At 47.9% G+C, this 20,522-nt stretch overlaps 2 protein-coding genes across 2 annotated transcripts in view; both read right to left on the reverse strand.

Annotated features, from left to right (window-relative positions):
* The window catches only part of cacna1ab (calcium channel, voltage-dependent, P/Q type, alpha 1A subunit, b), a 138,113-nt gene extending 126,740 nt beyond the window's left edge, over positions 1–11,373 (reverse strand). The window contains exons 1-2 of the mRNA XM_086212337.1: positions 11,037–11,373; positions 3,184–3,579 (exon numbers count right to left, since the gene is read on the reverse strand). Of these exons, the coding sequence (XP_086068463.1) occupies positions 3,184–3,575 (392 nt within the window). The 5' untranslated portion in view covers positions 3,576–3,579; positions 11,037–11,373. The remainder of the gene's footprint in view (positions 1–3,183; positions 3,580–11,036) is intronic.
* Positions 11,374–15,315: 3,942 nt separating this feature from the next.
* On the reverse strand, positions 15,316–20,480 carry wdr83os (WD repeat domain 83 opposite strand). Its single transcript, XM_086212339.1, has 4 exons — positions 20,319–20,480; positions 18,919–19,024; positions 17,401–17,498; positions 15,316–15,667 (listed from the first exon to the last, which is right to left on the reverse strand). Exons 1-4 carry the CDS (start codon positions 20,366–20,368, stop codon positions 15,601–15,603), a joined length of 321 nt encoding a protein of 106 aa, XP_086068465.1. The 5' UTR covers positions 20,369–20,480; the 3' UTR covers positions 15,316–15,600.
* Between the last annotated feature and the right edge of the window lie 42 nt (positions 20,481–20,522).

The following is a 20,522-nucleotide window of genomic DNA, read 5'->3' on the forward strand; positions in this document are numbered from 1 at the left end:
CAGAGCCCAAGTGCGTCAGAGTGTGCGCCAGCATGACGCATTTGGTCTGGTAGCCCTTTGCTGTTGTGAGAGGCACGACTCTGATTTATTGTTCTGAACACAAACAGATACTACAAACACTGAGATGCACTTCATCCTTATGAACACTGGGGGGCAGCAGCATCCCACATCCCTCCCTCACTCTAAACTACAGTCCCGTGTGTGTGTGTGTGTGTGTGTGTGTGTGTGTGTGTGTGTGTGTGTGTGTGTGTGTGTGTGTGTGTGTGTCTGGTTTTGTAACCTACAGGAGACCTTTTCTGGTACCAACACTAACCTCATCAGGACCTCTCGTCCTCATGGGGACCAAAGACCGGTCCTAATGCAGCACGATGTCAGAGTTCTGGTTAAAGTTAAGGTTTGAGTGGAGGTTAGTTTTGATTGGTCAGTGTGATGTCCTGACTGTGCAAACCTGAGTGTGATAGAGGAGTGAAGGTACACGGTGAGAAAAAAGGAAAGAACAAGGGGTGAGTCATGGGGGGGTTTGGATGTTAGATAAGCGAGGGGTGGGATGACGAAGGCGACCAGCTCTGAAAACCACCAGACACCATTTCAACAACCAGCATGTGAAAGAAAGAAGGATAACGTAAAGGAAGATGAGGAGGGAAGGAGGGAGGAGGGATGTACAAAGATGGTGGAGGAGAAACAGGAGGCTATGTGAGGGAGGGAGGGTGAATGAAAGGGGAGGTGGTCAGGAGGGTAAATATTATAATGAATGATGTGCACTCTCTAGTCAGAAGTGCAGCTGGCAGCAGAGCGGCGACGCCGAGCCAGCGAAAGGCACTGACTGATGCTGGCATTAATACTGAGTAACAGAGAGACAGACGCTGAAGGAGAGACGGGGCGGTGGAAGGCTCTGACTGGTTCCACCACGCGAACCATAAGTCACACCAGACAGAACCGTTTCAATGGTCTCACAATCCTTCTATCAAACGCTCAGACAATGAAACACAAGGCTTGAAACAACCTTCTGTTCATAAATTCAACCACCGAGGTTGGATCTTAGCTGCCAGCACTAATAACTGGGTTCGTGATTAGTCATGTTAAAACCACAAAGTTACAAAACCAAGAAAGAGCAAACATCAACCAACCAGAATAAAACGCACCAAGGCTGAACGTCTCACAGTGACTTTGGCCACCAAAATATTTCCAGGTTGTTCTCCCAGTGGATGTTTGAGCCAGGTTAGGAAAGTGTCGTCACGCAACCTCATGACCACACCCCTCGAACGACGATGGCTAAGCTAACGTTCAGCTAATGGTACAGTCAGTATAGGCGTCCTGCCTCCTCTTCTCTTTATAACGTGACACCAGAGGTTTGCATCGATGCTCGCGAGATAGAAACACCCAGGATTAAAACATGCAGTGAAACAGTCAAGCCAGCAGACCGCAACCAACTTCATGAAGGCTGCAGCTTTTGTGTAATTTGCTTACTATAACAATTCAGAACAATAAATGCCAGTTGGTAAAAACACTGAATGCTCCCAGTGACGCTAGTTTATATGCTTACAGCGAAAGGACTTTAAAAACATGCTCTTACCACAATTCAGCGGAAATAAAGTCAAGTATTCATATTGACTGACTTCATAACTGTGGCCCGCGTGACGATCCAGACTGTCTAACAGTGGATGACCGGGAAAATGAACGAACCAGCAGCAGGAGGGTGAAAACAACCTGGACATACCAGCGCCAGCAACCCATCCACAGGCTCACAGGACCGCAGACACCCAGCGTGAGTCTGTGTGTGTAATCTACAATTACAAAAGGAATATGGACTGTGGTTGAATAAAAATAAATAAAAAACACATAGTTTTTAATAATAATAATGATAGCTCAACATAGGTTTTGTCGCACATGTCATGTTTGTTTATGACCATTTGTAAACCTGAGTGCTCCAGTCAGGAAGTCTGGTTTTGCTTGGTTTCTTGAGCTGCCGTCATAAACTCGCATCTTTATGACGGCAGCTGTTCTTTATTCAACTGTGGATATTCAATTGCTTTGATGGATTTTCATCTTTTTTATCTTTCACTTTGGCAGCATTTGAAGTCTCTGTGCCAATAATGAAGTCAGCGATGTGACGCGGTGCCAGAGGCAGCTGAGACAGGTGATGCTGCAAACATGCCCTCAATCACAATTAGAGGAGAAGAATAGCAGAGGACAGATGAGCCGCTTCAGACATTAGTCCTGTCGCGGCCACGCCATCTGGGACGTGATCGGCCAAACCGCATCAACCACCTTGGTGACAGGGAGCGGGGCAGGCAGACACACTAAGACAGAGGGCGATAAAATCTATCTAACCCATCGGCAATCTTTCCACCCATGGATCCAGTGCATGACAGGGTCACCGAGGTTTTAACCTGACAGGTCTCATAAAAATCAGCTCAGGCTTCGCTGACACAACCGGTCTAATCTGCAGCTGGGTCAGCAGCCGTCCATCCGTCCATCGTTCTGCTCATGTCAGAAAAAAAATAGTTCCTTTCTTTTGCTTTGCTCCCTGACAAATATCAGGATTCGACAATCACCATGACGTGCCGCCTTCTAACCAGACTGTCACACAGTACGCAGCTGGCAGTGGAAGTTCCAGCAAACCAAATACAACCCAGACGCCAATGAAGAAACCCCATGAAGCCACGTGGAGACGCGCCGTGCTTGTAGGCCTTTTTATCTCGATGGAGATGAACTAAAGAGGAACTTATTGAGCCTGACTGAGTGAATTTCCATCACCTGCCCCAAGAATCAAGGCTGACATCACCATTCACCTTTTCTAGGCTTGCAGCAGTCAAGAGAAAAAGTTTAAGCAAAGTGCGTCTGCAATCTTCGGAGCTGAAACACAGCCACTCCTCCACGGCAGTTACAGCCAATAACGAGGAATCCTAAACATAGTGAGAGGTTTTTCTTCCCCTCGCAAAAAAAAAGAAAGAAAACTGCCGAACTCTTGAACTGATTTTCCACTGTGGGGCCCAGTTTTGTTGTTGTTTGTTTTTGTACATCTGGGGGGCCGCGTCCAGCTTCACGGCAGGACAGTTTGTTTAATATGGAAGGAAACAGACTTTGATGCTTTTAGAGAGAGACTGTTTGTTTCCTGCCTGAGAAAAACTCTAAAACCCATCAGTCCAGTGCTCTAAGTCATAAAAGAAGAACTCTACTCACTCCCACTGCTTCCTCCTGGCCTGCGGTGTGTTGTGCAGCTTGTGCGCCTGGTGGGCCAAGATGACATCCCGGTGGTCCACCAGCCCTCCTCTCCGCCGGATGGGTGGGACCGTGGGGTCGGTGTTGCTGCTGATGCCCAGGGACATGGAGCCCCGGCTGGAGCGAATCCCATAGCTACTTCCTCCGCCGATGAAGGGCACGTCTCTGTACTGGTCCACACGGATGTCATACACAGTGTGGTAGTAGGTGGGATTGGGGCCCACGCTGCTCCCACTGATGGGGGGAGGGGGGCAGCGCAGTGGCCGGTGGAGGCCCTGAGAGGAGGAAGAGCAGGACGATGTTTGGGGCCACGCCATCGGCCCGCCATGGTCCTGATAGAGGGGGGACAGCATGGAGCTGGATGATGGGGACAGAACAGAGGTGGAGCAGGATGAAAAATGATGGTCAAGAAGGAGGAGAGAGACAAAAATGAACTTTTCAAATATAAAATTCCTGCCATCATCTCCTCACCCTCCTACTAACAGAAGGACGAGGGAAGATTTTTAGTCCACAAAACACTGCTGGAGATTCACAGGAAAGGATGTTGCAGTTGAAGCAAATGTAAAAATAATCTATAATTCTAAAATTAAAATGATGGAATATAACAGGACAATAATGCAACACCTTCACCTGTTTAATTCCAGCAGAGTTTTGTGGACTAAAAATCCTTGGACGGACGTGAGGGTGAGTAGATAATGAGCGAATCTTCTTGTTTGAGTGAACGACTCCTTTTCATCGACTCTTTTAACAGAACACTTTTCCACCTGACGGCTGCTGGGCATTGACCTCCTCTACCGGGATTAATTCAGCTTCAGCATGGATTGGATGAACCAGGAGAGGATGCATCAGGTCAGACGGCCGAGGAATACCTGCCGACGAGCAGGTTTTGTTCACTGTTCCTGCAGTAACTGACCAGAGTTCACCTTTCTCTCAATCTGGAGCCAGAAAGCCAGAGTTCACCTCATCGTGGTGCCTGCCCTGTTCCTCTTACACTCCCGAATCCTTCACATCGACCATCTGATACGACTTTACTCACTTTCCTTTGCACCCATGTTAAAAAAGGATTAGTTACATTGATGTATAATGTTGTCAACACCAGGGCGAAGTTCTGGAGGAGATTTAGGCACCAACACACTTGGTCAGGGAAAGATCAGGGCCAAGAGGGGAAACTCCAGTCCTGCACATCAGCGTCTTAAGAATGAGACATAATGACAAAGACGGAAATGTCTTAAGTGGTTTAGTAAGTCCAGGTTTGGTTTTCTGGTCCAAGTTGGAGAAGAACGCTGCTCGCCGGCATTACAACAAGGGAACCAACCACTTCAAGTCAATATAAGCTTTTAGTTTGGGTCCAAATGAAGGCCTCTGTTACGGGTCAGTCAAAAGTGACGTCTTGACCTCGAGGACACCAAGTCAGAGGGAACTTCTTTATTAGACAACAACTACGAATGTGAAATGACAAAAGAGAGGAAACACGGAAAAGAGCAGATAAAGGATAAAGACTCTACACACGCAAAACACATGGACCTTTTAAATGATACCATTGCAAATATTGGCAGCGTGTGTGTGTGTGTGTGTGTGTGTGTGTGACAGAGAGAGAGAGAGAGAGAGAGAGAGAGAGTGAGCCCAGAACGTATTGGAAACGTTTTCCCCGCCGGTTTTCTGCTGACAGGGCAGTACGCACTATTTCGCCTCGATATGGTGTAAAGTGAAAACTAATTCACAGAGACAAGCGCACACACAGATTTACATTCACACACTGCAGGCACAGTGACGAGACGTACTGCTACGCTAAGGACTTTGTTAGGTGATTGAGGGTGTGTGTGTGTGTGTGTGTGTGTGTGCCCCCGAGGGTTTGAATAACACAAGTCCACTCGTATTAGTGGAGGAACACACCTCAAACTCAGGGTGGTGCACAGAATGCAGCACAAGGGCAAACGATGGCACTGAGGACCCTGAAGACTCGGCCATGGGGACATCATGCAGGGAGACAGACAGATTGACAGACAAATAAAGAGGAAAGTGCAGGGTGAGTGGATGACAGGATGAAAAAAGATCAGGGGGAGCGAGCGGGCGAACATGCTCCCCCAAAGGCATGTCGTATGATGGAGAGGTCACTTTAGTAAAATGCACAGAGGCAGCAGAAGCCTGCGGGATGAGAGAGATTAGGAGACATGAAGGATGAGTGGAGGAATAACTAATTGCTGAGAGAGAAAGACTGCAAAGCCGCGAGGATGAAGCAAAGTCCTTTCCTCGCTTTCACTCGTCACAGAGATGCTTCGCTTCTGTGTCCGTTAGAAACCGCTTCAACGTTTCGTTTGGTAAATATCGTGTCAATGTCAAGGATTCTTCTAGAAGTCACGTCCCTCAGAGACTGTGGACAAGACTTCAGGCTCTAGTTTTCAGAGTGGACGTCCTCAGCAAGATTAGCAGTAGTTTCATTTCACTTTGATATAAATACTTGTACAGGAAGGAACCACAGACGAGAACAATAATAAGAGACAGAACAAGAAAACAGACTTCCCCTTCAGGACTTTCATCCACTTCTGCTGCAATGTCAGTCAAGAAGTGGACTGACAGTAGATTCAATTAAACACACACATATTTATACTGTACATGTACAAGTACCACGACCCCACGGTCTTCTCAGGCAGCGCTTTTTACTGTCCATCACACACGTGGAGCGAAACTTCACCCTCAGACAAACTAATGCAACAAACATATTTCATCTCTGGGACCAAAATTTTGCCAAAAGGAATTAAGTCATATATCAAGATGCTCCAAGGACATCAGAGCCCGTGGTTAATGACCACGGGGGCTTGCCAAAATAACACTTTTCTCCCCGGGATGACGCACAGTGACCAGCCAATCATCCCCAAACCGGGCTGCCAATAGGCTGGCCAGTTCCACTCCAATGACGGGGGTTCACGTCTCAGTAAAGGTCAGAGTAAATCCCCACGGTCTGGATAAACTGACCACTTCTCTTACAAATATCACAACAGCTGAGCGTCAGCACCGTCTGTGTGCTGTTGCTTTGTTCTTGTGACTTCATAACTCAATACTTTTGGAAGAAACATGGAATACAGATGGAGTGTTTGGCTCTGCCTGTGTACTGTTAATACCTTGTTATCCTCTTTTCTTTCTGTCAGACAAAGTAGTTCATTAGAGCTCAGAGATAAAGAACTGGACTGGAACCTTCGTCTGTCTGAGCACAGACCGCAGAGCTGCTGGAACCACCTTCCTGTCTTGGTCGAGGATACTGAAAGTGAGTTGAGCGAAGATGTAATATGACAAAATCTTCACTTTGACATCACGAGCTCAGCAAGTCACTGACTCAGGACCAGACCAGTCAGAGGGATAAAAGGGCTTCAACCTTCAGAGCAGCAGCCAAAGAGCCAGTCTGGTCTCCTGGTGCTCCGGCTGCTGCTGACCTCTTTCTGCCTGTCAACCTGCACAACGCGGCGCTCTCAGGTCACAGCTCTTTGACTGCTGCAGCCGTCAAGGAGACGGTGCATGCCAACAAGCCGTGCTGCCCTTCCTCTCACATAAGAGGCTGTTCTGGAAAAGCACCTGAGAACAGTCTCTGTCTGTTCCCACCACACCACCATGTCCCACTTTCAGAACACCTCCACTGCGTCCAGTAGAACTTCACTCAGAAAACAAGCCAAACGGTTGAAAATGAGGAAGGAACTTGTGCTTTAATCCCCAGCTTTTGAGAAATGCGCTCACTGTAGCCACAGACAGCAGCTTACAGCAAGTTAGCTTAGCAACGTTCTCCTCCAAAATGGCGTGAGGTAACAGAACGAGAGTTGTGCATAACGATTGTTAAGTTTCTTCACCCAAAAAAAGTATGTTTTGCCTTTCAAGTTCTCACAAGTAGGAATCTCACCAATGGCCCCAAACTACAAACAAGTGCTTAACTGAGCATGTGTACCAGCTGGGAGCATTATGACCCAGCACTGCTCCTGACACCTCAGCTTTAGCCACGCTAGCTTCGAGCTAAATGTAAGTGGCCGGCTCCTTCTGCATTCTGGAGTCACAGAGAGGTGACTCTTCCTCAGACGCCTGGGCAGAACCAGAGTCCTGCCCAGGTGCAGCACATCAGAAGCTCCACCGTGTCTTTGGCCAATAAACTAAACCTCCTCATGTTTTACAACCTGAAAGTGACATTTTCCCTCCGTCTTGGTCGAAGCAGTTGAATGTTTGAATCATTTGTGCACTGAACTGCCTGCCTCACGTGGTCAGAAAGGTCCCAGACATGGCGGAGCGACTGTACTGAGGCAAGTGTGTGTGTTTGGTTCCACCGACCTGTGAAGAGATCGGTGCACCCCGACTGCTTTGATAGGTTTGGTGCTGAAGGTGGCCGGGAGCCTTCAGAGATTAAGAGTGCGACTGCCAACTGTCCCAGTGGTGGAATATCAAGCAGGATGATGAAATGACAGGGAAGCAGGAGACGAGGCGCTGCTGGAGCTCTCAGTTCAGAGTTACTGAGGGACGAGGAATTCCCAGAAATGGAAATATATGGCCGGTGTCCGCCTCAGTGCTCAGCTGAACCTTGCCAGTGTTTCAAAGTGTCAGAACTTGCTAGGGTTCCACCCGAGGGTCCCACGGAACACTGACTCACTGCTCTCCCTCCAACTACGCCATAAAACCCTGAAGACAGACGCTGTCTCTGCGGACCTGGACTGGTGTCATCTGATGACATCAGTCCTACCTGAATCACTAACTCCTACTTCCTACATTCATCTTCATCCGATTATTCTCACAGTTTCACCTCAACGAGTTGAAAGTAAATATATAGTTGTCATGAACGCGGTCCTGCTGGTCGGACAGAGATGATAAAGCACAAATGACAGGTCAGTGTAGCACGCCATATTTAATTGACATCTCTATAAAATAACTGCTTCCCAGCCCGGATGTCTCATTTTGTTAAAAGCCTGATGTCTCCTCGCCCCCTCGCTCACATCTCAGGTGGGAGGAGCGTCTCAGCCCCGCCCTTGTAGGGGAGGGCAGGGTCAGAAGTGCCACTTTTTTACATTTAAGGAACATTAAATACAAGAGTATTTAATCAAAATTCAAACCAGTATTGTACTCATCAGATCAATGACCAATCAGAAGCCCAAGCTGAGGGGGAACTGAGCTCTTCATGGGCGAACCTGCACCAGTAAATACTGGTGAGACATAAACTAACACAAACACTGGAGGTCACCGATGCCCTCAGTCTCACTCTCACCAGTGAAACCTGCATGAATCCACAGCAACGCTGTGAGAAGGTTTCATTCATTTTTGTGTTTCAGCTGCACCAAGAAATACACATAAACGTACTTTTGCACTGCGTAAAGGGAGACCGCAGAGTCCTGCTGAACTACGTAGAGTGAACGCCCTTCGTTTGTGGTCACATGACATCTTTTTGTCAATGGTTACCTAGAAGAGAGACAAATGAGTCGATTGTTCTGGTTCTGATGGGTCTGACCAGCCGTTCCACGGTGTTCTGCCAGGGATGGTGATGGTGGTGGCGGTTCACTTTGACCTCCTCGGGACACGAGGAGGAACTGAGAGGGTCGAGGTCGCAGTGACACGCGGACAAACTCGCTGGTTGACTTGATGTCGCTACTCAATCATGCAGCCGGCAGCGTGGTGGCGATCGCCATCGTATCCAAACTACCTGTAGTCTGTGTGTTTCCTCATTTCTGGGCATTCCCATCATTGGCTGCTTCTGCTTATTGTTGTTTTAGCCGGACAGCCACAAAAACTGACAGTGTCGCTGGTTTGTCTCGTGCCAACAAGATGCTCGTCAGAGAAGTACATCTGACAAGCGGAGGGACAGGAAACACTGGGAGGGCTTAACGGATGAAGGCCTCGGCAGGATGAATAAGAGGAGACCTGAAGGTGGAAAGAGTGATGACCCAGAAGCAACAGGCGACAGTGCAGGTGTGAGGTTGCATTTAGAGGAAGAAACAACACGCACACACACCTGTCAGATCCGCTCTCTCCACCGAGGGAGAAGCTCCCAGGAAGCAACAGCCAATCCGCTCCCTGGAAAGTTTCAATGACGCTTCGATCTGAGAACGTTACGCTGATGCCAGCTTCGGGCCAACACAGGCCAAAATAGTAAAGGAACAGAGGGATCGGGGAGTATTTTTGGCTGAGAGGAGCTGTAGCACTTTGGAGAGAGCTGAACATAGAGATTTTACATAACTCACTCATCCAGGAGCAGGTTCGACACCCTGCCGAACGCGTTCAATAATAGCCTGGCAGCCGAAGCTCACCGTCGATCACGATCTGACTCCTTGAGAAGAAGAGTCGAGGGATCTGAGAGATTTTTATTCTTAAAAACCAGAGCCAGCAGTAGAGGAGCTGTGTGCTCTCGCCGCGGTGAGCCAGTAGCCTCGACACGACTTTGATTCCCTCACTTCTGTCTCCTATTGGCTGGAGGTCAACAGCAGCAGGACCACAAAGAGAGCAAAGCTGCTGCTTGTTCAGGAAAGCAACCTCGGCTGGAGGCCACTCCCTTATGAGCTCCAACTGCTGGACCTCAGGTGTTAAAACATCCGGAGGATTATGAGAAACAAGCGGCTGAATTATTCATCCACATTCGAGTTAACATCAAAGATTCAAAATGAATGAAAGTTGAATCTCTAACAAGAAAGAAATCACCGGCACGGCGGAGACGACACGGCAGCAGAGGAGCAGCACGGATGCTCTATAACCAGCCTGTGACGCTGATAGCGTCGGCATGCTAACACTTCCCACTCACTACCATTCAGTATGCTAAGCTAACTAGTAGCCCAGAGATCTAGCCTCTCTTTTGACACCATACATAGGTTGGAAAAGGAGGTGTAAATAAAAATATACAATAAAACATGACTTGTTCTGACAGTGGGAAATGAAGTTAGCATAATTCGTAAACTGACTCGTCCACTGATTCGATTTTTCTACTGTGGGTCTGGCAAGAGAATATTGGATGCATGGATCCAAACACAAGACGGATGGACATTGAGGTCCTCCAGGGGCCCGTGGGGCTGCGGCAGGCCCACGACGGAGCGCCTACGCCAGACGGATGTGCTGGTTGTCGTGTCTCTGTTGGTCTTTGAGTTCTTGAGAGACGAACGAAACGGTCAAAAAACGCTGGTGGGGAAAGAGTCAACGTGCGTGTCCCCCCACTGCTGACTACTGGGACCCGCTCCATCAAGATCAAAAGGCTACGGTACAGCCTGAAGCTGGACACAAGAGGTTCAACCTCCAGCCAGCGACCACCGATGAGGTCACCCGGAAGCACGCTAACCATTTTTGGCTGCTTTAATTGTTACTACTTCTACCAAAGTGGAACTGTGATCGCTGCCATTTGTCCATTTGCAGGGTTACATAAAAACTGCAATTCAGGTTTGTCCTTTCCTTCTTTTTTTTTTGGAAAAGCCCAAAGAAAAGAAACAAACCTTAAGCATCCATAAGTTGTTTTTTTTCAGTTTAGACAAGATTTATTTGCATTGTGCTGTTACACAAAAAGGAAAATGCATAAATATCAGATGTATAATTCGGGCGATGGCTGGCATCAGAAGCTCTTACTCCCTCAGGGTGGTGGGGACCTTTGTTTGCTCAGGTGCATCGCATGGACACCTCTGCTGTGATTGGACCAACACCCAGGTGTTACAGCCTCCAGCCCACGTTACAACTGTCCCCGGTCTCCCCGATTACCGGGGTGTGTGCAGTGGATGTTCCAAACTTGACAGCTTTCATTTCATTAATGTGGAATTTATGAATATTAGAGGTTCCCCCACAATTAAGTGAAACTCTCTCCCGAAGGAGGTCCGCCTTACCTGTCTGTCAGGTGCTCCGCAGTCCGGCTGGTACGGGAAGCTCTGGAGACTCCACACCGGGCTGCCGGGTCTCCGGTGGCCCCGACCCGCTCACCTGTCGGGCTGAGGCGGCTGTGGAAAGACTGGACGGACGGAGGAGAGAGAGAAGCGTATCCACCACCGGGGGGGAGAGGAACTCCATGGTCACATCTAGAACATCCCGATAAAAGTGATGTGTGCAGAGCGGGAAACGTCACCGTCTGTCGGTCAGCTGATGAGCAGATGTGACGGTGAGTTCTGTCCGGGAGGAGCGGCGGGCAGCGGAACTCCTTTCCGGTCCGGTCGCGTTCTAAAGGTCGTTTGTGTCTGGCTGCGCTCTCTCTCTCTCTCTCTCTCACTCACTCACTCTTTCGCCCCCCCCCCCCCCCCCCCCAGGACTCTTCATCCTCCCTCATCTTCCCTCTCAACCCCCCAGAATTCCCACCTCCTCTTCCTCCACGTTCCCATTAAATGTCTCTGCTGTCCAGGGTGTTTGAGAACGTAGTCTGGTTCTCTCTTGTACAAATTGTTCTTAATGTCTGGTGAACTCCTGGTATTTTTTTTTCTTTTTCTCAATTTTTTTAAAGGAACCAGTGTTGGAGGAAAAAGTTATTAGTATAAAATGAGTATATTAGATGAGATGAATAGATTAACAAAAGAGGGCCGCAGGAATGAGTCCTCCAACCAAGAAGTTAGCCTCAGGGAACGCCTGGTTCCCTCGACTCAAAGTGGATACATGCCTTTAAGATTTTGATGTTTGATTCCACGTCATAAAACATAACAGTAAACACCAAACTGATGAATTCATTTATTCATTTTTGAGGCATTTATGTGCCTCAAAAATGGTGTTTTGCTAACGAAACGGCTACGAGAGGTGATTCGTGCATCAGGCTAACGTTAGCTTGGTACTGCTAACCACTGCGTTGGCGCTTCTAGCATCGCCCAAGTGGTGTTAGTTAGTTAGTGAAGATGATCCCGATTAGCTAAACCTGTGAGTCAGTGAGTAACAAACTTTGGTTCGCCTCTGGGATTATTTACCTCAGTAATCCAAAAGCCGAATGGCGATGCTAACGTCCGTCTTCCTCCACAACTCTACGGCTAAAAAAATAAACAGAAATTTTAATAAAAAATTGCAGAATACATGAACTGGGAGCAAAGTTAGATTCAAAATTAGTTTTATTCTGCTGACTCAACAACACACTTTAACACAAATGAATCTCACATCTAAGTTTTACCACTTGGACCTGCGTCAGGTGTGGATGCTGCAGATGTGGACTAAAGGTCTGAAGACGGAGCCTGAGGTCTCATTTATCACCCTCCATATTCAGTGTAGAAGTCTGGGGTTTACAGATTGTGGCAATGTTGGAACAAAATAAATCAAAATGTACTGGAATTGCCAGCGTGGTGACAAGCTGCCACTTCAGGCCCTGCTGGCAAATCAAAATGTGTCACTTTTCATTCATTTTGCTTTATTTTACTTTGTTTAACCACCTTCATTCTTTGCTAGGGGAGCCGATACAAACAGTGCAAACAGGCTGGATTTTTTGGGGGGATAATAATAATTATAGATGTTTAAATTTATTTAGAAGAACACAATACAACTTTGTGCTGTGACTGAACGGGACTCTGGCTCTTTCTTGTACCGCAGGATGTTTTCCTGTGTCTCCGGCGGTTATGGTCAGCGAGATTCAAGTTGGCGGCGTGCTAACCGGAAGTGGCAGCCTCTGCTGTAGCCTCCGCCCTCGTGACTGTTGAGGCAGGAAAATGGTGGATGAATCTACATTAGAATCACACAACACCTGTGAAAGGAATCCCTTCAGTTTGACTATTTGATGTGATGTATTTAATATATTTGGAAAGTCAAAAAGAGCCACACGATTCAAGCATGGATCCAGATTCGTGTTAGCAGGAGGCTAACAGAGCACGCTAAGGGTGGCAGCGCGGGAAAGCAAACTAACACTTCGACTCTTCTGGGGAGGGTTTGAAGTCAGCGCCGCTCATTTCAGTGTAATGCACTGTAGCTTTAAGTGCATGTTTGTGGTGTGTGTGTGTGTGTGTGTGTGTGTGTGTGTGTGTGTGTGTGTGTGTGAGTGTGTGTGAGAGATGACTCAGCATTTTGCCACCACCAATAAGTCTTTACTCCAGGGTGCGCGCTCTCTCTCTCTAATAATGCATAAGTTCGGTGCAATTCAGCCTCATTTAGAGGCAAACAGCAGCCTGGCTGCTCCTGTGCAGAGACGTCAGCGGGGCTGGTTTACATGCACCTACACACACCTGAACATACCGCAGCACACACACACACACACACACACACACACAATGACACAGCAGCCCCTGAACCCCTGAAAACACCTCAAGTTTGCTTCTGGCGTACAGAGACCAGGACAAAGCCGCTGGATTAAGAACCTTTTATGCTCCAAATGGTCTGCGGCTCAAACTCTTGACAGTTGGTTAGAGCGACGGAGGGCGCCGGTGACGCCAGACACGCTGTGGACACGAGTGAAGGTGCTGTCGTGGAGGGAGGAGGAAACAGACGAGAGCAGGAGCACATAAACTACGTGCTGCCCGGGTGAAGTCTCCCTCGGGAACAGCACAAGTTCGTGTCCCTGGCTGGGGAGCACGTGCTGGCTCCAAGTACACGGATGTGGTGATTATGTTCCTATGGTGACGTGAGCGATGACGTCCCACAGGAGACAGGTGAGAGATCAGGACAGACAGGACCAGACTCAATCCTGGCACAAGTGAACCGGCCGAACCGGGACTTCGTGTGAGCCGACAAACAGCTGGACGCGATGATCTGGATCTTTCTATTGATCGACAATCATAGAAACAAGACTGCCGCCCTGAAGGCGGTCCTGCGCCGCGTCCTCTCACCCGCGGCTCGGGTTTGGTTTGAAATCCCTTCTGAGCCTCAGTGACGTCAGCAGCTCCTGACTGTCGTAACAGCCGCATTTATGGCTCGTTATTTATTTTACTTCTCATTTTCCACATTTGTGGATTATATTTCATGTTGAGGAAGGTCAGTGCATGCAGCGGTGGAGTGTTAGACATGACATCATCTTAGCTTATGTCTTATATATTTAAGTATATATATTCAAATATACTCACATCATCACAACTGTGCCACAAACAATCAGGCCTCCTGCAAATGTCCACCAATGACAGCTCTTTTGATGACTTCCACTACTTTGTGGAGCATAAATTTTTTCCTTCCGTATTTTCTTACTTGCTCACCACGTTGAGGAAATGATGCGATAAATATGCCAAATGTCCTTAGGAGTGAAAACAGAGTTCCTTCTTCACATCCTCAGTGTTTACGTCTTTTTCAGTGACGTCATTGATGACAAATACTGGCTGGATCAGAAGTAAAATAACAGATATCAGTGGACAAATTCAATCACCCTGAGTTTGGAACACCAACTCTTATCCAAGTCAGTCACAGGTTTTCCTCAGCTGATCTGAGCCCCGTTGATGAGGGAGATTTCCGAGGGATGGCAACTGATCAAGCAGCCCAGCCAGCAGGTGCTGCTGCTTCTGGTGAATCATTAAGACTTGCTAACGTGTGTTAGCACAGGTCAGACCAGGAAACACCACAGACCCCCCACACTAAACCTACTAGGGGGGCGGGGGCCTTGATATGTAAAGGTCACCTGCCTTTCCTGACCATTTCAAACCTGTCTCTTCGGTCCCCACAATAACGAGCTGACAACACGAGTGAAGCACGAATCTGATGCGGTGTAGCCGTGGTGCCCACGTGCCCTCTAGTGTTACCGACAGAGGCCGGCCGGGCAGCAAATCTGGTGAGATTAGCTTTGATTACAGTCGTCTCAAGCCTGCCACCCACAGAATGGGGGATCCACATGCAGCCGCCAGCTGTGACAGTTTTTAATATCCAAATTACTCAGCGCTGGCGGTAACTGCAGGCTTAAGCAAATTCAGTAACCTCCTCTCCTCCGATAGCGATGGACGACAAATGCATCCTTATGAAGGTCCAGTTTAGAGGAACACAACAAGGGGCAACGCTGAGAGGGAGTCAGCTGACGCAGGACGAAACAGATAAAACTCCAAACAGCCAGACCGGAGGAGACGCGAGGCCATGAAAATTAGCCTCTCGTCCTGCCAACACTCCGACGCCTGCGTGTCATGTGATGTGTTCATACTCACGGCCTGGAGAGCAGCGCTGCTCTGACACCAAGCCTTCGTAGTAACGTTGACCGTCAGTCCCAGAACTCATCTTCCACAGACAAACCAAAGCCAAAAGTTTATTTTAAAACCAAACAACTTTATTTGCGTCATCCTGTGGTAGCTCAACAACGCTTCATCAATAAAAGACTCAGAAAAGGTTGAGCCCATGAATACAGCCACAGACCATCTGATCTCCAGATCCGCGGTCATCTGGTCTCTCTCTCCTCTCCCCTCTATCACATTATCGTCCTCTCTGGCTCTGGTCTCCCTCCTGAATGGCCGGGGGCTCAATGCGGTATCTTGTCACTCTCTCCAGCATCTACAGATTCACTTCCGTGCTCCTTTGTCACAGTGCTTTTGGTTACCATGGCGGTGACATGGGCTGCGGGTTCTGGAGGTAGGACATGACAACCGCTGAGATGGACAGCCTGCAGACAGCACAGACAACACAGGACATGAGAGCATTTCCAGTCTGAGCGGACAGAATGTCTGAAGGCAGCGAGCTGAGGGACAGAGACCACCTGGACCATTCAGGTGTCTCCGTAGGGGAGCTAATGACGTTAGCCTGTTAGCTGAGGACAGCTTGCTGCAACGAGACCACCATGAAAAGGGTTCAGACAAGAAGCCTCCTTTTGTTCCGGCGGTTCCACCATCACTTGCTTCAAATGAGGAGAATCCTGCTGTCTTCACTGTTATGGCCTCTTTAATTCACTTTCAATCCCTTTGAGACAAATGTAAGGAAGCAGCGCTGACGACCAGATAGACGATGTTAGTTTGGACATTCGACTTTTGAATGTAGAAAACACAGATATGAACCCAGCTGGGCTCACGTCCTTTGCCAACAGCATCAAACACATTTCAGGTATTTAAGCAACTTTAGGTGGGTTAATTCACCCCAACCTCGAGGACTGCAGGTTATTCTGATGATGGTACATCTGCTTTCATCCCATGTTGCCACTCACCTTTGTTAAACAGCGCCAGCACACTGACATCACACCTTGGCAACTGACAAATGTCCTAAAACTGGCCTTGAACCAGCATCATCGCACAAGGCTCTGGTGCATCAAGTTCACCGTCTGACATTATTTGCTGAGCCAAACATTTTGCGATACTAAACTATGAGTGCATCAAGCTTGTCTTTAACACAAGCTAATCAAGGCAATGGACCAGAGGGCTTTTCCTCACTGCAGATCCGTCCGCCCCGCCCCCCTGGACAGGTGCCCCGCTGTTGTATTCTTTTATAAGCAAATGGAGACGTACCGCTGATCGAGGTCACACAGTTAAAAGCTTTTGGACATAAAAGTCGCCTCATCTGGAGTCCCGATGGCAGGCTGAATCAAGTCTAACCTTCACTTTTAAAGCTGCATAATTCAAGACTCCTCCTTTATTAGCCCTTATAATAACCCGGAGCTGAAAGAGACAGGGTCAAATCTCAGTAGCAGCCAGGAAGGATCCTCACAGTCAGCCAGTGTGCATGCGTCTGTCAGAGGACTGCTTCTTCGACATGAGGGTCAGTGGCGCAGGAATGAGTCCTAAATAGAGTTGGGCTGCTGGCTGACACACAGCCACTCTGCCATCGCAGCACTGACACTGAAGCGCCTCAGGAGTGGAGGCCTTGTGTCTCCTCCATGTTGCTGGAAAGCCACACAGGACACAATGCCTCAGTTCCCACGATCTGGCAGACGTCGCCTGACCCTCGTCCTAATCCCTGACACAAGTTAGCACTGTTTAGCGCCCAGTTCCCTCGACTTAGAGGCTCGCTTGAACGGACTTTTGAATACATGCCTGAAATAAGGTCTGTGGCTCACAGGAGCAGAAGACATTTTAAGGTATTTCAGCCTAAAAACTGCAGCTGATAACAGGTGGACGGATGAGACTACAAACTTCATCAGGCTAAAACCAGAGGAAGAGCGCATGGCATAAGGTCAGCTGTTAACTTGTTCAACACGGAATTTACAGTCTCTCTCATACTGCAAAGTAGAAATCTCCCTGGCGCCTGGTGGAGGGAACCTGAGGGTCGGCCTACAAAAGCACTGCCGCACTTTAAGACGAATATAATCAGTCAACCTCATGATGCCACTTCTCGAGTGTCTTTGGTGAAGCCTCCCAGACCGAGACTGCTGCCAACGACTAGCCGGCACGCTTTGTGCTGCCTACTCACATGAAGCTGCTCATCATCTGTTTGGTGTCTTCGGAGCTTCTGGAGTTTGCAAAGCTGATGAACGAGCAGTAGACGGCGATCCAGGCGCACCACTTGAGCTGGAAGGCAAAAGTCAGACGTATGAAAGCAGCACTAACAGTGAGTCTGATATGCTGCTCGTGGTGGTCTTGGGCGGTTCAACGCTAATGTTGGATTTCACCACTAGGTGTCGCACTACATATAGCAGTAGAGTGAAGTTAGAGCTACAACTCAATCCATTCAAACTGCTGCCGGTTCGAGCAACTTAAGGGAGAAACTTTCTTGACTTTCTATGTCCGACAGTCACCAGAACGTCCCGGCGCATCATCAGCCGTCTCCACTGCAGCCGACACTCACGGGAGTCAGCGCGCTTCACAAAGATATTCTGTTACTTTTAACGTTCTCACCAAAAGGGAATACAGCCAAAATCCCAGCACGGTTGTTCTCTTCGCCATGTTTCAATCTATACCAAATACTCATCCAGTCGTCTCACACCAGAAATGCAAAAAGGTGTCATTGAGAACAGCTTTATTGTGAATTTTGCTGAATTAAAACACGGAGCAAGTGTGAGCACAGACAGGGGAGAGGCAACTTTACCTCGTCTGTGTTTTTCACATCGCTGGCTCACGGGGACCTTTAGCTGGCTGTTGTCATCTGACGTTGACTTGGATCCTGGCCAGCGTATTAAGGTAAACAACACAGTGCCTCTCCCTCAAGCAAACCCAAACAGGACACCGGTGTTCCGAGGAGAAAGTTGGAGCTCAGTATTTACAGAATATTTTACCACCTCCAAGGAGGCGGCGAGGTTTTCAATCACGTCTGCTGGTTTGTTTGTTTGGCAGATTTGTGCCTGAGCGGAGATGTAGCGAGGGTGGATCCACGCGCCGAGCCATCGCAAAAGCACCCTTTGAAAGTACTTTTGTTTTGTTTGGAAATACTTCGGATTTTGGGGCAGAAAAGTACACTTGTGGCTTGAGATAAGTTGCAGGTGTTCAAGTACTGACAGTATTAGAACGAGTAAAGTTTTGATCCTGCTTTGAGAGGCGGAATGTTCTCACTCCGATCATGGAAGTACATCAACTTCATCGGGTTTTACCAGCTTTCCTACAATATATCTTTCTATTCGAAGTAACTCGTAACTAATGAGTTCAGACAAATGTGGTGGAGTAAAAAGTTAAATATCTTCCTTTAAATGTGGTGGAGGGAAAGAGCAAAGTCCCCTCACCCTTAATGCTCAAGTAAGGTGCAGACAGCTCAACACTGTGCATGAGTAAAACTACTTTAGAACTTCCCGTTGTGCTTTCCTGATGTGCATCGGAGATGACGAAGAGAAAAAACGCTCAGACAACAATCATGACCAATTTCAGCAACACCTACAATGCTCTTCAAACACAACAACTCCTCCACTGCTGGACCGGAGGGTCACGCGAGCCAGCTGCCCTTCATCGCCCCCTGGAAAGGAGAGTTTACCGCTAATCTTCTCAGTGGAAAGACGGTCACCTTGAGCATCAGCCCACACATGCTGAAGATCATGCCCAGCAGGTTCATGTAGTCGGGGGTGGGGTCCTCCAGTGTGGGGTTGGTCTCAGTGCTTGGGGGCTTGTACCTAAAAACACCAGACACACAAAGCAAGTGTTCCTAAAGCGAAGCATTAACTCTGGGTGGGTTCTGTCACCGTTGCACCACTGATCCTGTTTTCACGCCAGAGGCCATTAATCCGCTGCTATTGTTGTCGTCACACTTCTGTGGAAGCTTTCCAAGACATTCTGGAACTTGTTTGTAGGGTTTTGCTCCCATTTAGCAACAAGAGAATCCATAAATTCACACACTGATGTTGGCAAAAAGCCCAGGCTCGCAGTCGCCATCCAAAACATCCCAAAGGTGTTGGACTGAGTTGAGGTCAGAGATCCGTGCAGATGCTGAACCTCATACAGAACAAACCGGGTGAGAAAATAACAACATTTCCACTAGAGTTTGACTGATTAGCAGCTTAGGTTTTCATCACTTTTCATATCAGACAGACATATTTTGATCCGCTGGCCTTTTTTTCCACTCAGCGACATCCACAGGGGGGGAAAAAGAATACTTGAACATTTGTCTGAGTAAAGGCTGATAAATTGATGTGGTAATTTTCAGTTTGCATTCAGTTAAGGGAAAGCCTGCTGGTAGACACTTAGCGTTCATCCAGACATGTACATTTTGCTATATAGCTTATTAGCATTTATTATTACCATATTTTCAGTGTGTTCACTGAATGCACCTTTTTTAACTTGTTGCAAATGTTGTGTTCATAAAGTTGTTCATAAAGGGACTTTTCCATTAAAAACACGTTCAGCGTCGTGCTTTCTGGAGAGGTGAGAGGAAATATTTCGAATATCCCCTTTAAAATGGATGAAGGAGACAAAGTACCGGGGCAGTTTCGACCAGGAGCCGGTGTCACTGACGTGGTCACACATTCATGTTATCAGAATCACAATCGGAAAGAGTTACTGGTCAGCTCGTGAACTCCTCAATCAAGTGGGTTTTGTAAAAAGAAAGAAATACTAGACAATTAAAGAAAATCTTTGAAAAAAAAAATCAAACGAACCGAGCAAAGTCACAGGCTAACTCACGCTCGCTGCTGATAAAAAAACACGGGGAAACATTAATTGAACGCCCACGGAATTGCTAACTTACTCGTTACGTGGAAATTAAAAGTTAAAAAAAATCTTCATGTATTAGTGACAATTTGAGTTATTGCTTTATTAACAAGGTCAGCATCAGGTTAGCTGATCACCCGAAGGTACACGCTAGCATGACAGATTACCTGGCTAGCTGACATTAGCTAATAAGCTACCAGGCTAGCGAATTTCACCGGGGGGGGGGGGGGGGGGGGTGGAGGCTCTGAACAAAACACTCACCGCAAAATCTTGTTTTGTCTCCTGGGGTCTGCCATATTGTTGGAGAACATAGTCAGTCACCGTTTGAATGGAAGCTGTGAATTCTAATGAAGTAGTTTGGTAACAGCTGACCAGTCCTTGTGAGCAGGCCAGGGAAGGAGATTTCCTGTCGGCGTGTTTCAAATTAAAAGCTACAGCGTGATTTGGAAACGATGGTAGCGCGGG

The sequence above is a fragment of the Aulostomus chinensis genome, chromosome 8 (genome assembly GCF_037954235.1).
Source record: "Aulostomus chinensis isolate RoL2024-O1b breed Wild chromosome 8, RoL_Achi_v1.0, whole genome shotgun sequence".
Classification (NCBI taxonomy): domain Eukaryota; kingdom Metazoa; phylum Chordata; class Actinopteri; order Syngnathiformes; family Aulostomidae; genus Aulostomus; species Aulostomus chinensis.

Excerpts from the sequence above, each read along its gene's own strand:
- wdr83os (XM_086212339.1), bottom strand. The coding sequence starts at position 20,368 with ATGTTCTCCAACAATATGGCAGACCCCAGGAGACAAAACAAGATTTTG. Across the intron at positions 17,499-18,918 it reads TGTGTGGGCTGATGCTCAAG|CTCAAGTGGTGCGCCTGGAT; the intron begins GTGACCGTCTTT and ends TTTGCCTTCCAG. Across the intron at positions 15,668-17,400 it reads CAGATGATGAGCAGCTTCAT|GCTGTCCATCTCAGCGGTTG; the intron begins GTGAGTAGGCAG and ends TGCTGTCTGCAG.